At 39.5% G+C, this 22,751-nt stretch overlaps 1 protein-coding gene across 2 annotated transcripts in view; it reads right to left on the reverse strand.

The window, feature by feature from the left end:
• UVSSA (UV stimulated scaffold protein A) overlaps positions 1-22,528 on the reverse strand; it is a 100,427-nt gene extending 77,899 nt beyond the window's left edge. The window contains exons 1-7 of one of the 2 annotated variants that reach the window (XM_045019033.1): positions 22,398-22,528; positions 20,199-20,296; positions 19,453-19,783; positions 10,397-10,517; positions 8,774-9,211; positions 7,519-7,628; positions 6,483-6,611 (exon numbers count right to left, since the gene is read on the reverse strand). In XM_045019033.1, the coding sequence (XP_044874968.1) occupies positions 6,483-6,611; positions 7,519-7,628; positions 8,774-9,211; positions 10,397-10,517; positions 19,453-19,783; positions 20,199-20,296 (1,227 nt within the window). In that variant the 5' untranslated portion in view covers positions 22,398-22,528. The remainder of the gene's footprint in view (positions 1-6,482; positions 6,612-7,518; positions 7,629-8,773; positions 9,212-10,396; positions 10,518-19,452; positions 19,784-20,198; positions 20,297-22,397) is intronic. The other variant, XM_045019034.1, reaches the window with a different exon arrangement.
• Positions 22,529-22,751: the final 223 nt, after the last annotated feature.

Genomic DNA, 22,751 nt, shown 5'->3' on the forward strand with positions numbered 1-22,751 from the left:
ATTAGGTTACATATTAGGAAAAATTTTCTAACTGTAAAGATCGTTAAGTACTGGAATAGGTTACCAAGGAAGATTGTGGGATCCCCATCTTTGGAGGTTTTTATGAACAGGTTAGACAAACACCTGTCATGGATGGTCTAAGTATACTTGATCCTTCCTCAGCATAGGAGGATGGACTAGGTTGCTTCTCAAAGTCCCGGCCAGCCCCACATTTCTATGATTCTCTCTCACCTACACTGCAATAAAGAGTTATGGTGAAATCTACAATATAGTAATCCCCAACCCACTTCCAAACAGTAGAAATTACTGAAGAGTTAGAACTTTATTCAAAAGTAAGATTATTTGAGGAACAATGTCTTAAACAAACAACTAAAAAGCATTTAGACTGGTTAAACACATGTTCTAGAATTGCTGAACACAACCTCATGGGAGGTAAGGGTGTTCAGTCTTTAACAAGCAATTAGAAGACTTTTGGCATAACTCCACCTATCCAATTTCATTGCAGCAAACTCAAATCATCCCAAAAGCTTTGCCAATTGTATGGTTTTACCAAATTCTCTCTGTCACTCTAATCTACATTATTCTGCTGCATTAAAACACAGCCAGTCTATTAATATTAGTGCATTCTAAACGACTTGGTCATCTGTTATTTTTAAGTGGTTGAGCATCAATAGTTCCCTCTTCCCCTTATTGCAGGCTCCACCACAACATATCGTAAACAAACCACATGCAGTTGTGTTCTCTCTTTCACAAATAAAATCATAGTCCAGTCAATTATTTCAGGGTAAAAATCATAACAGCACAAACAACTGCTTAATCCATTTTAGGAAGACATTTTAAGACAAGCAAAAACACAGTTTTAAATTAAACTCTAAACTAAAAAAATACACACGAGGGGATGCAGAAGAAAACAAATGTTTTGACCTGCAGGGCATACATAATGGAGGTAGAGTAATGGCAAATTTCCTGGCTCTTGTTTCAAACACTCATTTTAGTCTAGTTTGACATATGTACATTTCTTACATTTTTAAATATAATTTATTGGTTATTATAGATACATGTGAAAAAGATTAAGAAGTCATCAGAACATGCTATGCTGTTCAATAGAGATGTTATTAAAGTGTTAAGTCTTATCATTAGTCACTATGGAAATGCTGTAGATGTGCATCATACTTGTGCATGATTTTTAAGATGCAATACATGGATTTTTCTTTTATAACTTTTAAAAATGCAAAGCAATTCAGGTATAAACATCTGCAAAATCTGGCATTTTAAGAAAAAATATCTTGAAAAATCCAAACATCTGTTTTAAAATAAATAAAGGAACAAAAGACAGGCATGCCAACAAGATAAAAATAAAAACAAATTATTCCCTGTTTGGAAATATTTTAGCAAAGTTCCAGCCATAAGCAATTTATGCTTAAAACAGCATTAAACCTCTAAAAATAGGTGTTTCTATTATAAATACCAATCTCAGCCAATAACTAGAACTGTGACACTACAATAATTCACCTAAATAGAGCAGAGAACTAACTTATTACAGTAGGTCTGACATAGTACTGCTGTAATAAGTTTACAAGAAAACATGTACACACTAAGACATGACCTGCTCTAGATAAAGAAAAAGCAAAAGAAAATGTCCAGCATGCAGTATGCACTCCCTCTACTGGGCACTGAGATTATTCTGAACAGTCTTAATAAAAAGAGAGACTATAATGCAACATGTCCCGTCATGCAAGGGCTTTCCGCTTACCCCCTCCCTCATTTCAATCATAGTTTAGATTCTCACACAGAGTGCTTTTAAACTCTCATATATACTTTCAAAATCTAATACTCTTCTTAAGGAATGTAAACATCTAACTCAGTCCCAGAATAATCGCTGATGATATGAATTTAACTATGGTGTAAGCACACAAGGACTTTCACTAACAGAAGAGTACCAATAGTAATCCTTGTGTTTGGTTATCCTTGACCAATGTGGTCAGGCTGCCCCTCCTTCAACCCCAAATTTAAACAATAGACGTTCTTTCAGAATGAGAAATGTGGCGATGGCTATTTAATGTCTGCCAGAGGAGCTTGAATCTGGACAGCCAGGATATACGGCTAATGCAATAATATTTATAAAGGCAACACCAAGGGGGGCGGACGGTTGGCTCTGGACAGTCAAAGGATACAGGCAACATTTGTAGTTCTTTTCCTTCTCCTCCCATAGCGCTAGCTGAAGGTAGGGGCAGAAGGTAAATTTGTGCAAATAACTATAACCATAGGGATCAGCACTTAAAGAACTTTCCCAACCTTCTCTTGCCAGGTTTCCTGCTACAGAGCTTAAAAAAACGCCACCACATTGTCTCATACACTCACCCTGAGCAGTATGAAACTGCATGATGACTTGAGGTAGGAGGGAGGCAGGGAGCAGAAAGCAAATAGGAAAACAGATGAAAAACAGAAAGATCAGAGATGGCATATGTATATATGAGTAGGGCCCTACCAAATTCACGGTCAATTTTGGTCAATTTCATGGTCATAGGATTTTAAAAATCGTAATGTTAATGATTTCAGATATTTAAATCTGAAATTTCACAGTGTTGTAATTATAGGGATCCTGACCCAAAAAGGAGTTGTGGAGTAGTCACAAGGTTATTGTAGGGGGGTTGCAGTACTGCTACCCTTACTTCTGCACGGCTGCTGGCAGCGGCACTGCTTCAGCGCTGGGCAACTGGAGAGCAGTGGCTGCTGACCAGGAGCCCAGCTCTAATGGCAGAGCCACCATTAGCAGCAGCGCAGAAGTAAGGATGGCATGGTATGGTATTGCCACCCTTACTTCTGCATTGCTGCCTGGGCCCTCAGTCAGCAGCTGCCACTCTCCAGCTGCCCAGCTCTGAAAGAAGCAGCGCAGAGGTAAGGGTGGCATAGTATGGTATTGCTACCCTTACTTCTGTGCTGCTGCTGGCGGGGCGCTGCCTTCAGAGCTGGGCGTCTGGCCAACAGCCACCACTCTTGGGCCACCCAGCTCTGAAGGCAGCACAAAATAAACGTGCAACTCCCCCTACAACTTCCTTTTGGGACAGGACCCCCAATTTCAGAAATGCTGGTCTCCCCCATGAAATCTGTGCAGTAGAGGGTAAAAGCACACAAAAGACCAGATTTCATGAGGGAAGCTCAGATTTCACAGTCCGTGACACATTTTCCATGGCCATGAATATGGTAGGGTCCTATATATGAGAAAGAACTGAAAAAACAAAAGGGTGGCAACTGTGGTCTGGTTCAAGGGGATAGCAGGGAGAAAGCAGAGATGCCCAGTGATTGCAAGGAAGATACAATACTGCTACCCCACACTTTCAAAAATGACAAGGCAGGGCCCAACAAATCATGAAATTAGCTTTAAAAAGTGTGAGATCTAAAAATAATAAACATTGGATTCTTTTTATTTGCCTTCTGGGTTCTGAGCCTTTAGGATGCATTTTTTGACTTGCAACCAGGAGGACTAAAAACTTGCCTAAAAAAATGAAAGCTGAGATTACTTAAGTAATCACTTGCCTCCGGGAGCTGGGGCTTTAAGAAAAAACACTAAGTATCATTAGATTCAAGATAAAAATCACAAGAGTTTGCAACACTGGAGATACCACACAAAATATATAAAGGCTGATAACTACTACTCTAGATGCTATGTTCACCAAGAGTAGAAAAATATTTAAAAAGATAATTCTTCAAAGAATCAGAAAGGCTAGTACCGAGTCCCTTATTCAAACAGTTAAGGATCAATTCCATTAACATCTTGACCATAGAACTAGCAAAGTACACCTATATCCCTAGCAAAGGGATACTCGTAAATTCCTTCCAAGAGCAGAAGTATGAGTGACTGCTCTCATCTTTTATGCAAAAGTGTGGATAGCTAAGACTACAAACCCATTTTGATCTGAGGATCCAGGCTGCAATGCTCGATAGAGCCTCCATTCTTGCTGGTCTATTAAAGACTAGAGTAACTGCATAAAAATAGTGCTAATCCTCCAATGTTGCCACTGCAGCAGTCATGGATGCAAATTTTGTAAGTCCCTAACCTTCTGTTTTACATTTTGCCACTTTGGTGTTGCCACTAAAATAAAATATGCTCTCCCTGAAAGATACAGACATGACTTTAATAGGGAGTCTTGACAACACTGAAGGAGATGAGCAGATATGCAAACAATTCTCCTGTACCTAGTGTGATAATCTTCATCTAGCACAATTTACTTTGCAGATTGCAATTGCTCCCTGGTACATAACAATGACTTGATATCAATTGTCACAACATATAGCTTATGTCAGATCTACAGCAGACAGGAACTTACAAGTGATCTTTTCCACAATAACCATCCTACTTGGTTCATTTCTTCTCTCCAGTTCTTGCATGGTCTCCCCTCCCTCTTATTTCTGCACATGGTGCATATCTACACTCCCTGCTGTGCCATTCTGCTGACTCAGTGTGCTAGCAGTTATATGTAAAATCTGCTGATGTTCTGATCTTTGCAGTGATGCTCAGCGATCAAGATATCAGTACATTTCTCTTATCTCCAGGCATACAGAGGACACCACCAAAAGACAGCAAGACTTTGTTATAGTAAGAACTAAGGCACCAACTTTACAAAGATTTACATATGGGCTAATGTTCATGACCTTGAGTAGTGCTAAAGGAAGTACCCAGAGTGTATGAAGTTAAGTATGGGCGTAAGTCCTAGCAGGATCAGGGCACAACATTCTTTGTTTGATAGGCCTTGCTGCTTGCTGGATCATTGGACTTGGATTTTGACTTCTTTTTTTTTTTAAATGTTGTCAATTTCTGTCTAAAAGTAAATTTCAACTAAATAATCCACCACATGTAGAGAAACCAAAGGCTTTTTTTGAAAATGCTCATTATGCTTCTCATTCACAGCTTAAATTTAAGCAGCTCAGCACTAGTTAAGAACAAGTTTGGGCATTTTGCCATGAAAAAAATGGAAGAATTACTATTCATTTATTTTCCAACATCTCTTAACAGGTTCCACGCCTCAAATTCTGTTAAGTTGCCAAATACTGTGTTCAAAATAAGCGAACCTTTAAATATTTCCCTTTTCCTAGCTGTATGCTCTACAAGGTTTGAATCAGACATCAAACAATGGTGAACAAGAATGGTAACAGCATTATTTTCCACTACTCATAGAATGAAGGCTTGAATGTCTTTCAAATCTTACCAAAAAGGCAGTAACCAATATTCTGGGCAGAGGGCCAGCATGTGCAGCCTTTCCCATAAAAAAGACAACAGGGATTGCAGCAACTGTGCTGATTCCTCCATAGCTGGTTATGTGCCATCCCATTGAAGGGAAAGCAGTGGCAAGAGAGTCTTCTGAAATATTACCTTTCATTCAGTGTTGGCATTTGTAGCTGGAGTAGTATACATAGTCAGGACCCTTCTGTCCCAGGGAGATGTGCTGGGACTGGGAAATTCAAAATTCCCAATCTGGCCTTGTCTATACAGCCAAATAGAGTTTAACAACAGTTGATGAACTTCACTGTGGCTGAATCAGACTAACAATTTAGGCTAGCCTGCCGTGACAGATATAAACCGTGTTATAACCCAGTTAAAAGCCATGTTTAACTCCTCGACACTCTGACCTAAAATCATTAGTTTTTTAAAAACGTAGTTTGGCCATTTATACCTAACAAGCACTATCTGACCACAGACAAGTTTAAAAATTCTTAGTAAACTCTGTTGTTTTAGATGAATAGATGGGGGTCACTGACTTCTTCTGTGGCCTTGGACATCTAATCTCTCTGCCTTAGTTTCCTCACACAATAAAATAGTAGTTAGTTCTAACTGACTTCTTCTGTGGCATAGTAAAATGAGGATATTAAAACTTACTCATCTCACAAAATTTTCACTGGGAGTAAACATTTGTGAAACACTGTAAGCACTAAAGCACCATGTGATAGTTAATTATTATGAGAGGCTTCCAAGTCTGTTACCCAACCTCTGTAGACTGTAAGCACTGTAAATCAGAGACCACGTCTTTTTTTCTCACTTGTGAGGTGCTGGCATAGCTTTGCATGTTTCAAAATAATAAAATGGTAATAACAATATGTATGCCTTCCTTTATTAACACTAAATGCCAATACAGAAGAGAACAAAGGTCAGAATACAAACTGTACATGAAGAAACTGGGACTAAAGAGAATTCTAAAATTTAACTACCTCATTGTATAAAAAATACTAAGACATCCAGTGTTAATGTCCTATCTAATAATGAAGGTCCCGACTCTGCAAACATTTATACATGTGCTTAACTTGGCTCATGAAGTAGTCATACTGAAGTCAAATGGATTACTTAAATATATAGAGTTAAGCACATGCTTAAGTGTTTGCGAGAATTAGGGCCTACAAGAAAATGTTTAGACAGCATTATATTTTTCTGTGTGCAACTCAAGTGTTTGATAGTCTACTCAAAAAAATGTTTAATTTAAAACACTCACCACTTTTCTTTTCCTCTCTTTATAGTCAATGTTCATTTCCTTATGTTTCTCCATAGCAGTCTCTAATTTATTCTTAAAATCAATGGCACATCTTAGACAATCATCATTTATTCCTGCTCTGGTGAACAACTACAAAGCAAGAGACATACATTCTTATTATTTCTGCTACACACATCCCCAAGAAAAAAATTCTTGGTTTTCGTCCATTTGTAACATGACATGCAATAAAGCAGTTTGCTACTATAATAAGCAATCACCGGTGATCCCAATTCTCTCCTTTTACCTGCACTTCTTTCAAAAACCTTTTTTTTTTAAACTGGGGGAGTAAGAGCTGATAGCCGCAGCTAGAGTCAACCAAGGAGTAGGCAGATGCAGTATAAGTTTTCCTCTGTGAGCGCACCTCACCATACAAAATTGCGATCCCCTGAAATGGACACTTGAGCAGAGACTACCAATTGTGCTGAATGAATAAGTGATTTTCTAATGTCGACTTATCTCATAAAGACGTATTCATTTTCACTTTAAACCTACCATATAGGCCACATTTAAACTGACATCTCCAAAAATGAAAAGGTTGTGCACTGTGCTAGGTAGCTTAAGCAATGTTGAATGCACTCAAATATAAGTGATGCAACACTGACAGTTCCTAACTCAGATTTATATTTAGCCAATTATTACCACCCTCCCCACCTCACATATTTATAACAATTATTTTTTCTCAGTTTAATTTGCTTTGTTTAGTTTTCTTCAGACTTTACCCTCACACACTTTTATTGCTTGTTGTTGTTTTTGCCATACGTACAGACCAAAGATTCAACACATAAATGCATGAGCCTTTAGTTTGCATCCAGACACTGAGTTTGGTGCAGCCACACCATCTTTAGGCTTCTGTAACTTTTGGCAAGATGGTCTTTATGTGGGTCCCCAAATTACGTGGTTTCATAATGAGTGTTGGCATTTTATGGAAGACAGGCTGAAAGCAAGCAAAAGAGGGGAAAGAGGGTTTTTTTATTTTTCTTGGCAGAAGTCATCTCACCTGAATCCAAGACTGCACAGATGGCAAGAATTTATTTCTGATGAGTTTGTGCGCATCTATGATATTGTTTATTATGGCAGTATTGTCTTCATTCTCATGCACCTTCACATCTGTTGAAAAGGGAGGAAAAATACACAAGCATGATGTCTTTAGCATCTTCAATAAGAACCTACAATAAATAAGTGGAGATGGCACAACATGAAACTTTCTAACATAATTGATCTCTTCAGAGATGAGTCACAAGATTACTATGTTCAGCGTTAAAGCTAAAAATACTTAACTCAAAGACCAAAGAGAAAGAAGGGAAAATGCTTTCATTATGCTGCATAACTCTGAAAAATTGATGCTAAACCAACACAGCTTAGGCACTACCATATGAATCAAGGATATAATTGTAATGCAACAGTGACTAGAGGTTCCAATCAGGGATCTGAACCCTACTATGCTAAGTACAGCACACACATAATGAAAAGTCGGTCCCTACCCCAAGCAACAACTCTAGGAGCCTGATTTTCAAAACGTCAGGAATGCAGTTACCTGTGCAAAATATGCAACTGCCCATTAAGCTTTCACAGTTCCTAGAGCTGTATGCAGAAATGGCCAGTTATATATCTTACTAGCCATTTACATGTGAAATTGTAGTTAACTGTATGCACATGTACAGTTAACTGTAAGGCACCAGACTCCTTAAAAATCAAGCCTGGTTTTTCTACAAATAACTCAACCTCTTGAAATGATATTAAGAAACATATTTTAAAATCCTTGCTACCAGCATTCAATTCACTATTTTATGATGTCTTTACAAAGTGTTGAGAGTTTGATTGCCTATTAAAAAAATGTTTCCCCACTATAACTCAAGCATATTATTGTAAGGTCATGACTGAGGTCAGTAATTTTAAAGAGGTAAGTGTTGAAAGCATTGAAACACAGCCTTCCTCTCCACCTCCAAATAAAGTTATATATATCGTGCAAACAGAACGCAAGCAATTCAGGACAGGAAATCTGTCTTATTCTAGGTGTTGTAATACATTAACAACGCCATATACTAAATCTTAACCAAAATGGTTGATTAGTAAAATCTGTAAATCACGTCATTAGTAAATCTGCATTGAAGAATGGTTACGAGATGAGTGGCCAGACATAGCAGGGGATCTGCTAGAGAGGGCTGAAATATAAAATATTCAGTTTTGTAGTTAACGGCTTAACTTCAGATACAGACATTCTCAAGCTGTTTGTGAGGTACAGTACTAGGTACCTGTGGAAATTTCAAGGTTGAGAGTGTATTTATGAGAACCAAGTCCATGGTTCCTAACGAAGGTTTCATAGTCATCGTCATTGGAGGCAGCAGCAATTATTTCAGCTTCTGAACGTTCCCCTCTGTCTATTTCCTTTTGCTCAGGCAGCCCCAACTCTTCGTTCAGGTCCCTGTTTCTACCAACTATTAGACATGGGGAAACAGAAGGAAGGTCCTTGCTGCAACAAGGCTGTTCGTCATCCATGTGTCCAAGCAAAGATGGCTGGCAATCTGCTATCTGCATGGATAAGGAGGAAGTAGGTTTGTGCTCATTAGCAGTCCTCTCTATGACAGGGTCTAACTCTGCATCATTCACAGTGAAGTCAAATGGATCTGGCATCAAAAGCTGGAAACAATTCTCCATCTCTGTCAGTGTGTCTTGGATTTCCTGGGACATTTCTGTCAGGAGATAATTATTTTAGAATATTACTACATGCGATACAAAATGTCTACAGCTCAGAAGTGGAACAAACTCTTTCCCATTCCCCACTATGAGGAGGCAGTACAATGCTTACAATGTAAGTATACCTGCCAAAGGGGCAATTCATTTATCTTTAAATCAGTAACATATTCCTATGCACATGGGTCCTCATGCCTGCCTTCCTCCCCTCCAAATGCCCTCCCCCCCACATCAAACTGATATTATTCTCTGGTCTCAAGACGTACAAAATAGAAACAACTCTCTTTCCTTTCCCCCGAAAATCTGAAAATCTCAGAGCACTTATCAAAGATGGCCTTTTAGTTGTTTTACAAAATATGAAGTAGAGCAGATGGATTGGTAAGGTTATTCTCAGCAATGTCACTGGGTAAGAATCCTACAGTCCTGGAAGTTATGCTGTTACAGCTGGTTACTGATGCATCTATGAGTAACAACCCAGACACATTTCAGCTGAAAATGCCTTAAGGAAACTTAAGACACAGTTTTAAATTCCACATCCACACAACTGTTTATAGCGCACAGCCACACAAGTATTCATAGTGCACCAGCAAAAAGTATTTGTAAGTGAAGCCAACACTTAAAAACTGTACGGTAAGAGTCTCCACACACACACCCCACTCATTCTTGAGTTTTTTAAAATTAGTTTGCTACAAAATCTTTGCTTAAAGAAACAGCTTTCCAGTATGCACAGATATCCATGGAACTTTTGCTGGACCTCCTATACCATGTACAGGATTCCTACAGTGGTATTTAGCAAAGCCTTTTGGAACACAGATACTCTACATGACACCTCTTTGATGCCCTGATTCAGAAGATACTTAAAGTTAGACATGTGATTTAAGTATGTGAATACAGCCATTGATTTCAACTGGACTCTTCACATGCTCAAATTTACACATATATCTAAGTTCTTTACTGAATCAGGCCCAAGACACTTAATTACCTTCTTTTGTATCACCCCGCATTCTACCTGAACTCCTGGCACAACATCACTTGCTTTTTTTACCCTACATTATGTCTACATACGCACTACTTTCCTCATTCGCCTCTACAGCCCATTACCACATGGATAGCTGCTTTCTTGAAGGCTGTATTTTATATAGCATAATTCCTTAATAAACTTTAAAGTTTTCAGAACATCTCACCTTCCATTTCTTTTTCAGCTCTTTTGGCTCTCTCTTTGTAAATGTTATCTAATCGTTTCTGCTTCTCCTCCTCCCTTCTCCTTTCAGCCAGAGTTCTGACATTTATGTCTTGAAAATCCACCTGAGGAGGAATTGAAGAAAAGTGTTATATTCATTGTAAGAAATACAGAAACACTCCCAAGATTCCTCTCTTTGATGAAATATCCTTTAACATCAGTAAGCAGTGGATCTCTTCATAGTACTTCCTTTTATTGCCCCTTCTCCCAGAAACAGTAACTATGGTAACTTTTTTATTAGTGAAAAATGAGATCATAGAAAGCAGAAACCTGAACATTCTCTCTGCTGTCCAGAAAGGAATCTATCTTGATGTACCCTTTATAATTTTGGGAGGCCCTCACTTACAGTAATGGGGGAGGGGGAAAGAGGTGTCACATATGAACTAGATATAAGTTTTGCATATTCTCTGCTAGGTTGACCCATACAACTCAAGAATTTTAGGGTAAAAGCCAAAACTGCTACTTGCACACACTTTCCCCCAAGAACTTTGCATGCAAGCAAACTAACCAGTCCAGGAGCCAGCCATATCCCCTGCAACATGCAGTGAGTAAAATCACTGAATTTTGGCTTTTACACTAAATTTCCTGGCTTTGGTGGATTTTTCTCAAATCTTATTTTTTATTTTACTCCTTTACTTCTTATTTGTTGAAGTACAGAACACAATTTAAGTCATTCACCTTACAGTAGCTCCAACTACTGTTTTGATTTTATTAATTTTAAATGTTAGGTTTTTTGCTTTGCTGTTTTAATTTGCTCATGAAAAGGCCTGAGAATTTAATTTTTTTTCCCTTCCAAAAATTACATTCTGATGTACAAATCTATGAGCTAGCACTAAGAAAAAGCTGACTTTTGGTTGCTTTAAACCTTATAATTTAGTTACATGAGACACCTCATCCTGCAAGTTACTGAGTACCATTAACTAACTTCCATTAATTTCAATGAGAGACAAGATAGGCGAGGTAATCTCTTTTATTGGACCAACTTTTATTGGTGAGAGAGACAAGCTTTCATGCCACACAGAGCTCTTCTACAATGCATTAACTTCAATGCTAGTTTATACTGTAAAATGCTATGGAAGGAGTACTTAGGAACTATTATTCTAATGGAATTAGCAATCCCTCCCCAGATGCGAAATTCACATTCTGAACATCCAGATGAAATTTTCTTTGATCATAATTGTTGTACATGAAACAAACCATATTTCAAAATAAAATGATGTTTCTGAGATTTTGTTTTGTTGTGATGTAAAGACCATATAAGGTCCACAAGATCATGTGCTTTAAATCACCGCCCTTTTTCACGTGACTGTAATTATAGTAGGAGAGAAAAATCTAACATGCATAATAAATGCCTGTACCATTTGGAGATCAAACTATAAGTGTGTAGCAAACAAGCATCCCCTTTTGCTTCCTCCAAGAACCTTTCCTCTACAACATGCACCTGTACTTCACTAGCCAGGAATCAGGAAAATCAGGTCTGTTCCTAGTCTTGGATTTCACACATTTTTGTCCAGTCACGTGTGTTTGTCATTCACTCTCTGTGCAACCACTGGCACATTTCTTAAGCCCCAATTCTGCAAAGCATTTACACATTTGTTTGACTTTAAGCAGAGATTTAAATTCTACTGAAGTCAATGGGAGTTAATCACAAACCACTGGGCTTTGAGTCTAAGCACGTGCACATACATATTTTTATCTATCAAGGCCCTAATCTTCTTGTGCATCAAATACTAGTTTACTCCACAGGAATGAAGTGAGACTTAACTAATATTTGTAAACTTCTTGAAGCTAAGGGGTGAGGTAGGCAATATTTCAATTTTACAAAGTAACTGACAACCAGAGGGACTTGCAATATAGTACATTTAAGGCGGGAAAATGCATCTATATCTACAGACAGACAAAGGTAGTTGCATGAATACACCTGATTTTGATTTCCCTCATCAATCTTAGTGGTTTTACAAATTACATTTGCTTTTTAGAAATATTTCTTTCCTCACATTGCGTGTCGCTCTTTCAGTGAACAATGAAAATTGTATACAGTGATGTCAGACATACAAAGTAAATAAATGGAAATAAAACCCAGAAAGTTTCCTCTGATCTTTAGTTATACCAAGTGCATCTAACATTAGTAGGTAACATTTCATTTATGATTTCAGACTTGTGAAAAGGTTGCACAGTGAGCTAGTGGCACAGTCTGAATTAGAACCCAAGACTCTCTAAATCCCAATCCTGTGTTCTCACTGTGACACCTCTCATGAAGCAGTTTCATTCTTACATAGACCAGTGGTGCCCAACCTTTTTACACAGGAGGGCCACAAAACCCTAAGCACAACCTTGTGTGGCCACTATTCTACATATTTTAATAAGATTTAAAGTCACCTGTATTGACTTATAGATAGGCTGTTTCTATGTACAGTGTTGTCTATTTACACACTTGTGTAAATTAAAATGATGTAAACATGATGAAAAAATGCTAATGAATCAGCCATTAGTATATTGTGTTGAAGCAGACCACAGGCCTTATAAAATGCTCTGGTGGGCACTGCACTGCCTGCAGGCCATAGGCTGGCCACCCAGACATAGGGAAAAGAGCATCTAAAAAGCTAAAATAGAATTACTCTGTGTTAGCTCAGTGGGTTTGAGAAATTATGTTGGGTGTTCTTGGTTAGATCAGAGTAATTGTTCTGCCTCTATTGGTCTCAGAAGTAGATGCCTTTTCCTTTGTGCTAGTCAGACCAACATACCAGAATTTGAGGTGCAGGGGCACACAGTCGTACTCAGTTCAGGCCCGCTTAAATGATAGCTTTTAAAATATATATATATATATTCCACAACAGAAAAATGTTTACTTCAATCTTGGGAACAACATAGCGTATAACTATCAGCCCAGTGATGTAGGAGTTGGGCTCTGTTGTATTAATTTAAATAGAATAGATGGGCCAAAAAGTGTCAACAGGACCCAATCACTGTCTAACATTAAACAGTGTTAAACAAGGTTTGGTACAAAGACCTCAGCCTCCTTCATACCAGGAAAAAAGTCAACACATTTGAAATGTAAAGTATGAAATATGGCTTTCATTTTGACAACATTCCTAGTTCCCTTTGCTGGAAATAGTTTTTAGAAGGAGAACTCCCTTGTTTGACATTCCCTTAAGAGGGTATCCCAGGAGGTAAGAACTATCCTTTTAGAAAAAAGAGAAGTTAGTTCCGATGGGCTGTAGCTGTTATTAAAGTTTGAGCCCATTTTATCCCAGGTGTTGTTTGAGATTCAACTAGAGCCAGTAGAGGTAGAAATGTTATCTGGGTCCCATTCTCTGCATCAGTCTGGTCAGGACATCTCTCAGGATTAGGATGACAAAGGCCCAGGATCCCAGGAAATGGTGGGGATGGTAACCATGATGGTGAAGCTTGCTTCTATATTCCTCCCCCCCAAAAAAAGTCTTTTTCTTTAAGGACTCAAAAAAGAAGTGATGGGGGAATAGCCCATCCCCTCATTATTTTGTCCACCAACTAGGCCTAATATCCTACACCAATTTTGATTCATTCAAATTCCAGTTCCACATCTTCTGTTTTTACCAAGTATGATTTCATCATAGTTCTTGAACCATAGCAGTAGGCCCCTTTGTTTAGACCAATTTAGTCTCTCCCCTTTTGGCACTTTCCTCTCCACTCCTCTCAACATCTGTTATTGTAGGTTACTGTGACATCTTATGCAGGCAGGGCTTTGGAACTGTGCTCCGGCTCTGCTCCAGCTCCAGGCAAAAACCTGCAGCTCCACTGCTCCATGCTCCAGCTCCAGGCTCTGCTCCAATGTCCTGTATGCATGTTCATATACTTTTTACAGTTAAGCTCACAGTTAGAATAAATGTGTAGGCCCAATTATAATAGCTTTCATGGCACACAGGAAACCACGCTCAGCTCTTAATTCTATTGATGCCCTTCTCAAAGTGAAAAAGGTTGAGGATACTGTGCAGATAGCACTCACGCTACTTAATCTGAATAGGAGTCTTGTATCACTCAAATGCAACCCCTCACTATTAGGATGTGCTGACCTGTTCAGTCTCCCTTATGCAGAAGGTGGTGTCTGTCTGAAACAGAACTTGAAGGCTAGGTGGGAAAGGAAAATCAGCAGGGATACTAACAGAAATGCAACAGAACATCTCATTACACACTTATGGCTATAAATGCAAAAATCTTTTTACATCTAATTGAAACCCACTTTGCCAATAAGGATATCTTAAGCCTTTTGGGACAGTAAGCAAGTAATTACATTACTAATGGGCAGAGCAGAGGTGGAGATCTGTGGCCTTCAGAATATGCTCTTCCACTGTGTCCACCTCTTCCCCGCACCATCACTACCACCAGTCTGAAATGTTTCTGATCAGAAAAAGTTGCATGTTGTAATACAGCTAGGCATTAAGTTTATTAACCAATACAGTTCCCAGCAGTATCAAATGGTTTAAAAATACTCAGCTACAGGGGAATGGGGATGTGTGGAAATCAGTGCTTGTGGAGCAGTAAAATGAAACAATGTAACTTCTATATCCAATTAACGAAGTTACCTATATATATCAGTGATTTGGTTAATATTGCTCTGTTAAAGCTTCAGATCCTAAATCAGCTGCCTATAAAGGCAGAAAATCTTTGGTTATGGCTATAGCTTGCAAGCTGCCTCCAAGCAGGATTCTTAATTTCCTTTGTTATATGTACTGCTCTAAGCAAATTGTTGCTGCTTAAATAAGCTGTGAAGAAAATTGTAAGTTTTTATTGGGGGGAGAGGCAGCAAGATATTTATACATTTGGAATTCCTCCAACACCTGGAAGAACAGACAGACCATACTGCAAGGTCTATAAGGTCAATACATTGGCTCTACTAGACCAGACAAGGAGTAGGGCTAGTAAAGGGAGAAAAAGGAGAGAAAACAGAATCCAGTGCCCTTGAGTAAGGACCCGATCCAAAGCTCATTAAAGTCAACAGATTTTGCATCAAGCCCTAATCCCCTCCCAATACCCCTTTTGTTTAAATCATTGAATATCAGATAAATCACCTCTATTAATTGCAAATGTCAAGTATTATGCAAGTGAAGAAGTAGTTTGCTAGGTAATTAATTAGGATGCAAGACATTTACGGCTGCATAAGTCAAACCACCACTTTGGAACAAACTGGAAGCCAGTGAAGACTACATGCATAATATGCTCCTAGTGAGACAAGTTGCAAAACTATTAGGCAGGCACATACTGTGCTATTGCACTGATCCACACTAATAAGGTGACAGATGTAGGTAACTGCATCTGAAAAGAAAACTTTTGACCAACACATTGAAAAAAAGTGTTCCTGGTCAGTGCTATTATCAGCGCATAGAACGCAGCTGGAGGTCCACTTGGACCATCCTTCCTCCCTCCCCAGATTGGGGGCACGAGGTACGAGCAGTAGCTGTGTTTCCCTCGTGCATGCAAGGGAGTCAAAGTGACTTCAGCCAACCGTTTTTTTTAACGGTTTACAAGCACTAGTTTAGTATTGCTCATGTTGAGGAGCAGTCAGATATGCTTAACATTGATTTGGGGCTAAGAATTTCACAATGGATCAGACCAGTGATCCATCTGATCTAGAGTCCTGTCTCTAACAGTAGCAAATGCCAGCTGTTTTAGAGAATGCTATAAGAAATGTTGCAGGAGGTAGTTATGGGATTGTGTACCTACAAGGGAATTCTCCTCCTAATCCCCTACAACTAAAGGATGTCTTAAACCCTTAACGACAGCAGTTTACACACATTCACACTATATATATATATATATGAAAATATTGTGTGGATGTGTGTACACTATATTAAAAAAAATCTAATATTTACTATTCTGAATCTAACTATTCCTGAGACAAGGTGGGTGAGGTAATACTGTTTATTGGACCAACTTCTGTTGGCAAAGCAGAAACTTTCTTCATACCTTGTCAAGCAGGTTTCCTTTGAGGACACCTTCAAAAGATGAGCCTGGGAACTCAAATTCATAACTTTGCTACACACTATCATGGAGTAAAGACACTGGATTTATGACTTATTACAATAACCCATTAACCTCCTTTTTTGTCCTATGACTGCAGAGGTGTTAGTGGGCCATTTCACTTTGAATGGTCCCTTACAATGTGTGTTAACTACTTACACTAACCACTCTGTTCCACCTTGTATTTAGCTGTGACACGCTGAGTACCCTTCCCAGACCTGAGGAAGAGCTCTGTGTAGCTCAAAAGCTTGCTTCTTTCGCCACCAGAAGTCGTCCAATAAAAGATACCACCTCACCCACCTTGTCTAACATCCTGGGATCAATGCAGCTACAACAACACTGCAAACCTAGATATTCTTGTCATTCAGATAAAGCATCCAATTCTTTTACAGTCCTGCCAAGCTGTTAGCCAGAATGAATATCTTGTGACAGTGAGTCCACAGGCCAGTTATGCATTATGTGACAATATTTCCTTTTATCAATCTTGCACTCTTTTCATTGTGACTGAACATCTCTTTGTTGTTGTACTGTGATAGCAGTAAATTAGGGTAAATCTGTTTCCAGAGTTTATGCATGCCCCCAGTCATTGTCATTGCCTCAGTCATTCTCATTGTCCCTCTCAAAATGTCTTCTAGTTTTATTGTACCTGTTTTTAAACATAGTGACTGGAATCTAACAGTATTTAAAGTGAGGGCATGCCCTGATTTATAAAACGGGCATTAAAATGTTTTCATTGTTCTCAATCCCATTCCTTACATATCCTAAAATTCTCTTTGCTTCTTTTACTATTATTGAACATTGAGCAGAGGCCTTTATTAGAGCTGATGCAATCCTTAGATTAGTATAGAGAAGATATTGATTAGAAGTAGGAAGGTAGTATTACAATTGTAGACAGCATGAGTGAGACCATTACTAGAATTTTGTGTCCAGTGCTGGTACCTATACAAACTGGAAAGAAAACTACAAAGAATAATTTAAGGTCTGGAAAACCTGTTTTATAGCAAGACTCAAGAAACTCAATCTATTTAGTTTATCCCAGAGAAGGTTAACAGGCATCTTGATCATGGTCTACAAATATGGAACAGAAATATTAGTAGAAGAGACTAATTTAACACAAAGGCATAAGATCCAATGTCAGGAAATTAAAACTAGACAGATTGAAAATTAGAAATAACAGTGTTAATTAACAGTCAAGGCAATCAGCCATTGCAGCTACTTATCTTCAGATGTTGTGGAATCTGTCAGTCAAAGTCTTCCACTCAAGAGGGCTTGGTGGAGTAAAGTTCTATGGCCTATTATACAGTTGGTCAGATTATTAGATGATCATAATGGTCTCTTTCTGTCTTGATAATCTATGAGCTGTGCACAGTGGTTTGAGCATTGGCCTGCTAAACCTAGGGTTGGGAGTTCAATCCTTGAGGGGGCCACTTAGGGAACTGAGGTAAAAAACTGTCTAGGGATTGGTCCTGCTTTGAGCAGGGGGTTGGACTAGATGTGCTCCTGAGGTCCCTTCCAACCCTACAATTTTATGTATGCGTAGTTCAAATGTCCTCCAATGTTATTTTGCATTCATCTACCATTGTGTTACCCAAGCTAGGTGAATAGGTATGTCCCTCTGAAGTTCCTCAGCATTTTCTAATCGTAACTAACCAAAAGTTTTGTTTCATCTCCAAATTGTCAAGTCACTGTTCATCCTCTTTTACAAATTATTGAACACCAATCCTAGTATGGCACTACATGCCATCCCATTAGTAGCCTTTTCCTATAATGAAGGTTGACCAATTGTGTTCTTAACTTTCTGGTTTCTGATCCATAATAGTAATTCTCCCTCTCTCCACCACACAACTACTTAGTCCCTTAGTAGATCTAAAGGCAGAAAGTTGAAGCAAGACAAATTCAGACTGGAATTAAGGCTGAATTTTGAACAGTAAGGGTATTTAACCATTGGAACAATTTACCAAGGGATGTGGTGGATTTTCCATCACTATCAAATTTTAAAATGAAGATTAGATGTTTTCCTAAGAGATATACTTTAGTTCAAACAAGAATTAATTCAGGGAAGTACTGTGGCTTGTGTGATACAGGAGGTCACACTAGTTGATTACAATGGTCCTTTCTAACCTTGTAATTTATTAATCTAGCCATATGTGAGCACTGGCTTTACACCAGCTGGCTTCAGCTGAGACAGAAAGAGCCAAACATCACCATCCATGTATTGAAACAGGAGATTATACATCCCCTCTAGCTCGCCTAATAAGCTACGTACCCATTGAACAGGAAAGTTATTAAAGAAACAGAATCCTGAAAAACCCCAAGAGATCATGTGGCACTGAACTATTGTTCCTTTATTAATGAGATCCAACAGGATAGTGGCTAAAGGTGAACATTGATATTACAGTATCAATAGAGAATGGGTATATTTAACGCTCTGTTTAGTAGCATATGAAGTAGTATATAAGCTTTGCAAGACAGTAATTAACTAACAGAAAAAAACAAGAAATACAAAATATATTACAGTGTCTCATTTCTTGTTACTGCCTTTGATTTACACCTCTAGAAAAATAAAATTTGTGTTGAAGTGAGCTTTAGGTATTGTAACATAAGAAAAGACCTATCCAAACAGGGAATTTACACTCTCTAATCTGAAGCAGTAAAATAAGACATGTAGTAGGAAAAGTTTACAGGTTGTGCTGTTTTTTGTTTTTTTTTTAAGTCCTAAGCAGTACAGAAAGAACTTAGGTTGGGAGGGTGGAGGGGAGCTTACCCGGTATCTAAATTTCAACAAAGATGTGAGCAAGAAAAAACAGCATTCAACACATTTGTCAAAAAAGACAGAAAGTTAGACAGAAAGAAACAGACCTCAACTTTGTTTCCAGCATATATCCCTTTATATTATCTTACAGTGGAGAAATCAACATCTTCCAGAAATCAGTCTTATCTTTCTAAGCCAGAGTATGAGTAGACGTGGAGAAGTAAACATGCAGAAGTAAATAGGCAAAATACCTTCTTGTTCTGTTTTAAGAAATAATATCCTAGGGAGAGTTTCTTGTAGGCTTCTCCATATTTCTCATGCCAAGCTTGTACAGATTTAATGGCTGTTTTTTTCAGTTTTTGTGCTACTTCTTTTGGTGGGGGAAGAGGCTGCTCATGGTCTGTTTCAATTGTGAGCTCCAAGAATTCTTGAAAATTTGAAATAATTAATGTCCTAAACTGATGTGACCGGGTGAAGAGCTCATCCACAATTTGAAAAGCTGAGAAGCGCATCTCTGCATGTTCTTGATTCAGCTGTGTCATCAGTAGATGATACGCATGACTAATATGTTCATCGGAAGACCTTTTGAAAAGTAACAAATATTATCAACACAAGTACAACCACCAGCAAGCGAGCTTTTTGTCCTACAGATTAAAAATATTGTTTAACAGAAAAAAGGAAGCTTGCTGTTTTGACATGAGATTAAAAGATATTTAACCCCCAAAAAAATCACTCCCAAAAAAATCACTAGGAGTCTTAACGAGTTTTGGAGGAAACCCACCATCACCCATTATTCCTACGAGTTTCCCTAAACTTTCAAGGCAACAATCAATTCCAAAGTGTTGCTTAAAGCAAAAAGAAGAGTCTGGAAGAGGCCAGACTAATGGGTCACTATGACCTGTTTTTTATATGAAATAGTGTAAGATGATAAAATGCTAGAGAGAACAGCCCTATGCCAGTATGTTCCTCAACTGAAGAATTTAACCATGCTTCATACTTGCAGATTTTCTTTAACTCTTTCATTTTCTCTGGATTCAGTTGAGGATCTCCTGAGGTTGTGAGATCCTCGACCAGCTGAGAGAGCTTTTGGTCCATCTGCAGAAACACACAAAACAAAGATAAATAAGATCACATTTTATTTCCCTGGCATTAATATTTTGACTGGGTATTTTTATATATATTTAACGTTTGCCAGGCCAGCAGATTTGGTATTCCGCTACATTACCTGAACCAGTGCTTATACCCTCATCTTGATCTGACCAGTTTTAAGAATTTTATTAAGATGATGTTAAAATAAAAAGAAAACTGTACAGAGTTTAAGCATAGAAGTTTCTGGTTATCATAGATTGGGAGCAGATATGCTTGCCAAAATCAACCACAAAGAACCTGTGTGACAAGTGGCATAATGTTATGCCTTGGCAAAAGATGAGCGGGGAAGTTGTCTTTTCAGAAGGGCAATGAAAGCGATTAGGACTCTACCCATGTTGACATGACCAGCTCAACAGCATTCCTGACAGGAAGTGTATTGGGGCATGCACAGCATTATTCACAAGGTACCTGTTCATTAGGTGGAAGGGGGAAAGGCCCCTTGAGCAGGCAGGTGGATATATGCAAATTTCAAAGATTTAGAAACTGCTGAACTTGAATTAATATGCAAACTAAATACCATCAATTTAGGCTTGAATAGAGACTGTCATAAACATACACCTAAGGATAGCATAAAATCCCTCTTTACGCTGTAAAGGGTTAATTCCTCTTTTACCTGTAAAGGCTTAAGAAGCTCAGATAACCTGGGGGTACCTGACCAAAAGGACCAATAAGGGGAGAAGATACTTTCAGATCTGTGGGGGAAGGTTTTGTCCTTTGTTCTCTCAGGAGACAAAGGGAGAGACCAAGCAAGTAGTCCAGCTTCTAGTGAGATGATACATCTAATATTACAGAAATAGTAAGTAATAGTAAGGAAAGGCATTAGAGTATCTTTTGTTTTAGCCTGTGAATTTTCCCTGTGCTAAGAGGGAGGTTTATCTCTGTTTTTGTAACTGTAAAGTTTTGCCTAGAGGGGAAATCCTCTGTGTTTGGAATCTTTTTGTTACCCTGTAAAGTTATCTTCCATCCTGATGTTACAGAGGTGATTCTTTTATTTTTTTAAAAATAAACTTCTTTTAAAAACCTGATTGTTTTTCAGTGTCCTAAAGATCCAGGGGGGTTGATCTATGTTCACTTTGTAACCAATTCGTTAGGATATTATTCTCAAATCTCCCCAGGAAAGGGGGTGTAGAGGATTGGGGGGATATTTTGGGGGAGGTAGGGCTCCAAGTGGCCCTCCCTGAATGTTTGTTTCAATCACTTGGTGGTGGAAGCGATACTAAGGGTAAGGAAGGAATTTGTGCCTTGGGGAAGTTTTAACCTAAACTGGTAGAAATAAGCTTAGGGGATCTTTCATGTGGGTCCCCATGTCTGTACCCTAAAGTTTAGAGTGGGGAGGGAACCCTGGCACTGGGAATGGCTGAGCCATTACACACATTGAATCTATTTCCCCATGTTAAGTATCCTCACACCTTCTTGTCAAACTGTCTGAAATGGGCCATCTTGATTATCACTACAAAAAGTTTTTTTTCTCCTGCTGCTAATTGCTCATCTTAATTAATTAGCCTCTTAGCATCAGTAGGGGCACTCCCCCCTTTTCATATTCTATGTATGTATATATATCACCTTACTACATGTCCCATTCTATGCAGCCGATGAAGTGTGCTGTAGCCCACGAAAGCTTATGATACTCTGAAACCCGTCATATAAATTCGTTAGTCTCTGAGGTGCCACAAATACTCCTGTTCTTTTTGCGGCTAGAGACTAACACGGCGGCCACTCTGAAACCTGGGATTTTAAAGAAACCTATCCAGTGACTGCTCCACGTTTCACAGTACTGCTTGGCTTCTGAGGCCCCTTCGCCCCGGGGCAGCGGGGGAGACAGGGCCAGCCATGGCACCCCGCAGCGATGGGGGAAGCCAGCGCCACACACGACCCGCCCCACACACAGGTGCTGGGACTAGGGGAGCTGGGGCTGCCGCACCCCCGCGCTGGACGTGGTTTCCAGCATATACAGAGTTTACAGTCCGGGTCAATAGCTCCCAGCCCCCCCGCAGGATACAAAACCAACCCGCCCCTCAGCCGCTCCGGCCAGAGACGCGCCACATACCGGCGCTCCCGCCGACGCTCCGCGCAGACCGGAAACGGGGCGGGGTCCTCGCGCCCCCTGACCTCGCTTTCACAAAGCCAAACGCCTGCCTCTGCGGGATGACGTCACGTAACCGTCACTCGGCTGCGCCGAGTCTCCGCGCGAGATGGGCCGGGGGGCGGGGTCTTAAGGAGCCGCGAGCTCGCGGCGCAGCACCAAGGTGCTCCCTGGAGAGAGCGTGGGAGCGCGCGGGCCGGAAGGGGGTGCAGCGACCCCAGCGCCGCGCCGCGGGGCGGGGGGGGAGTGCGGGGCATAGCGCCACCCAAGGGCCCAGAGACTCCACCAGGGGGAGTGCGGGGCATAGAGCCACCCGTG

Source organism: Mauremys mutica, chromosome 5, assembly GCF_020497125.1.
Source record: "Mauremys mutica isolate MM-2020 ecotype Southern chromosome 5, ASM2049712v1, whole genome shotgun sequence".
Lineage (NCBI taxonomy): Eukaryota > Metazoa > Chordata > Testudines > Geoemydidae > Mauremys > Mauremys mutica.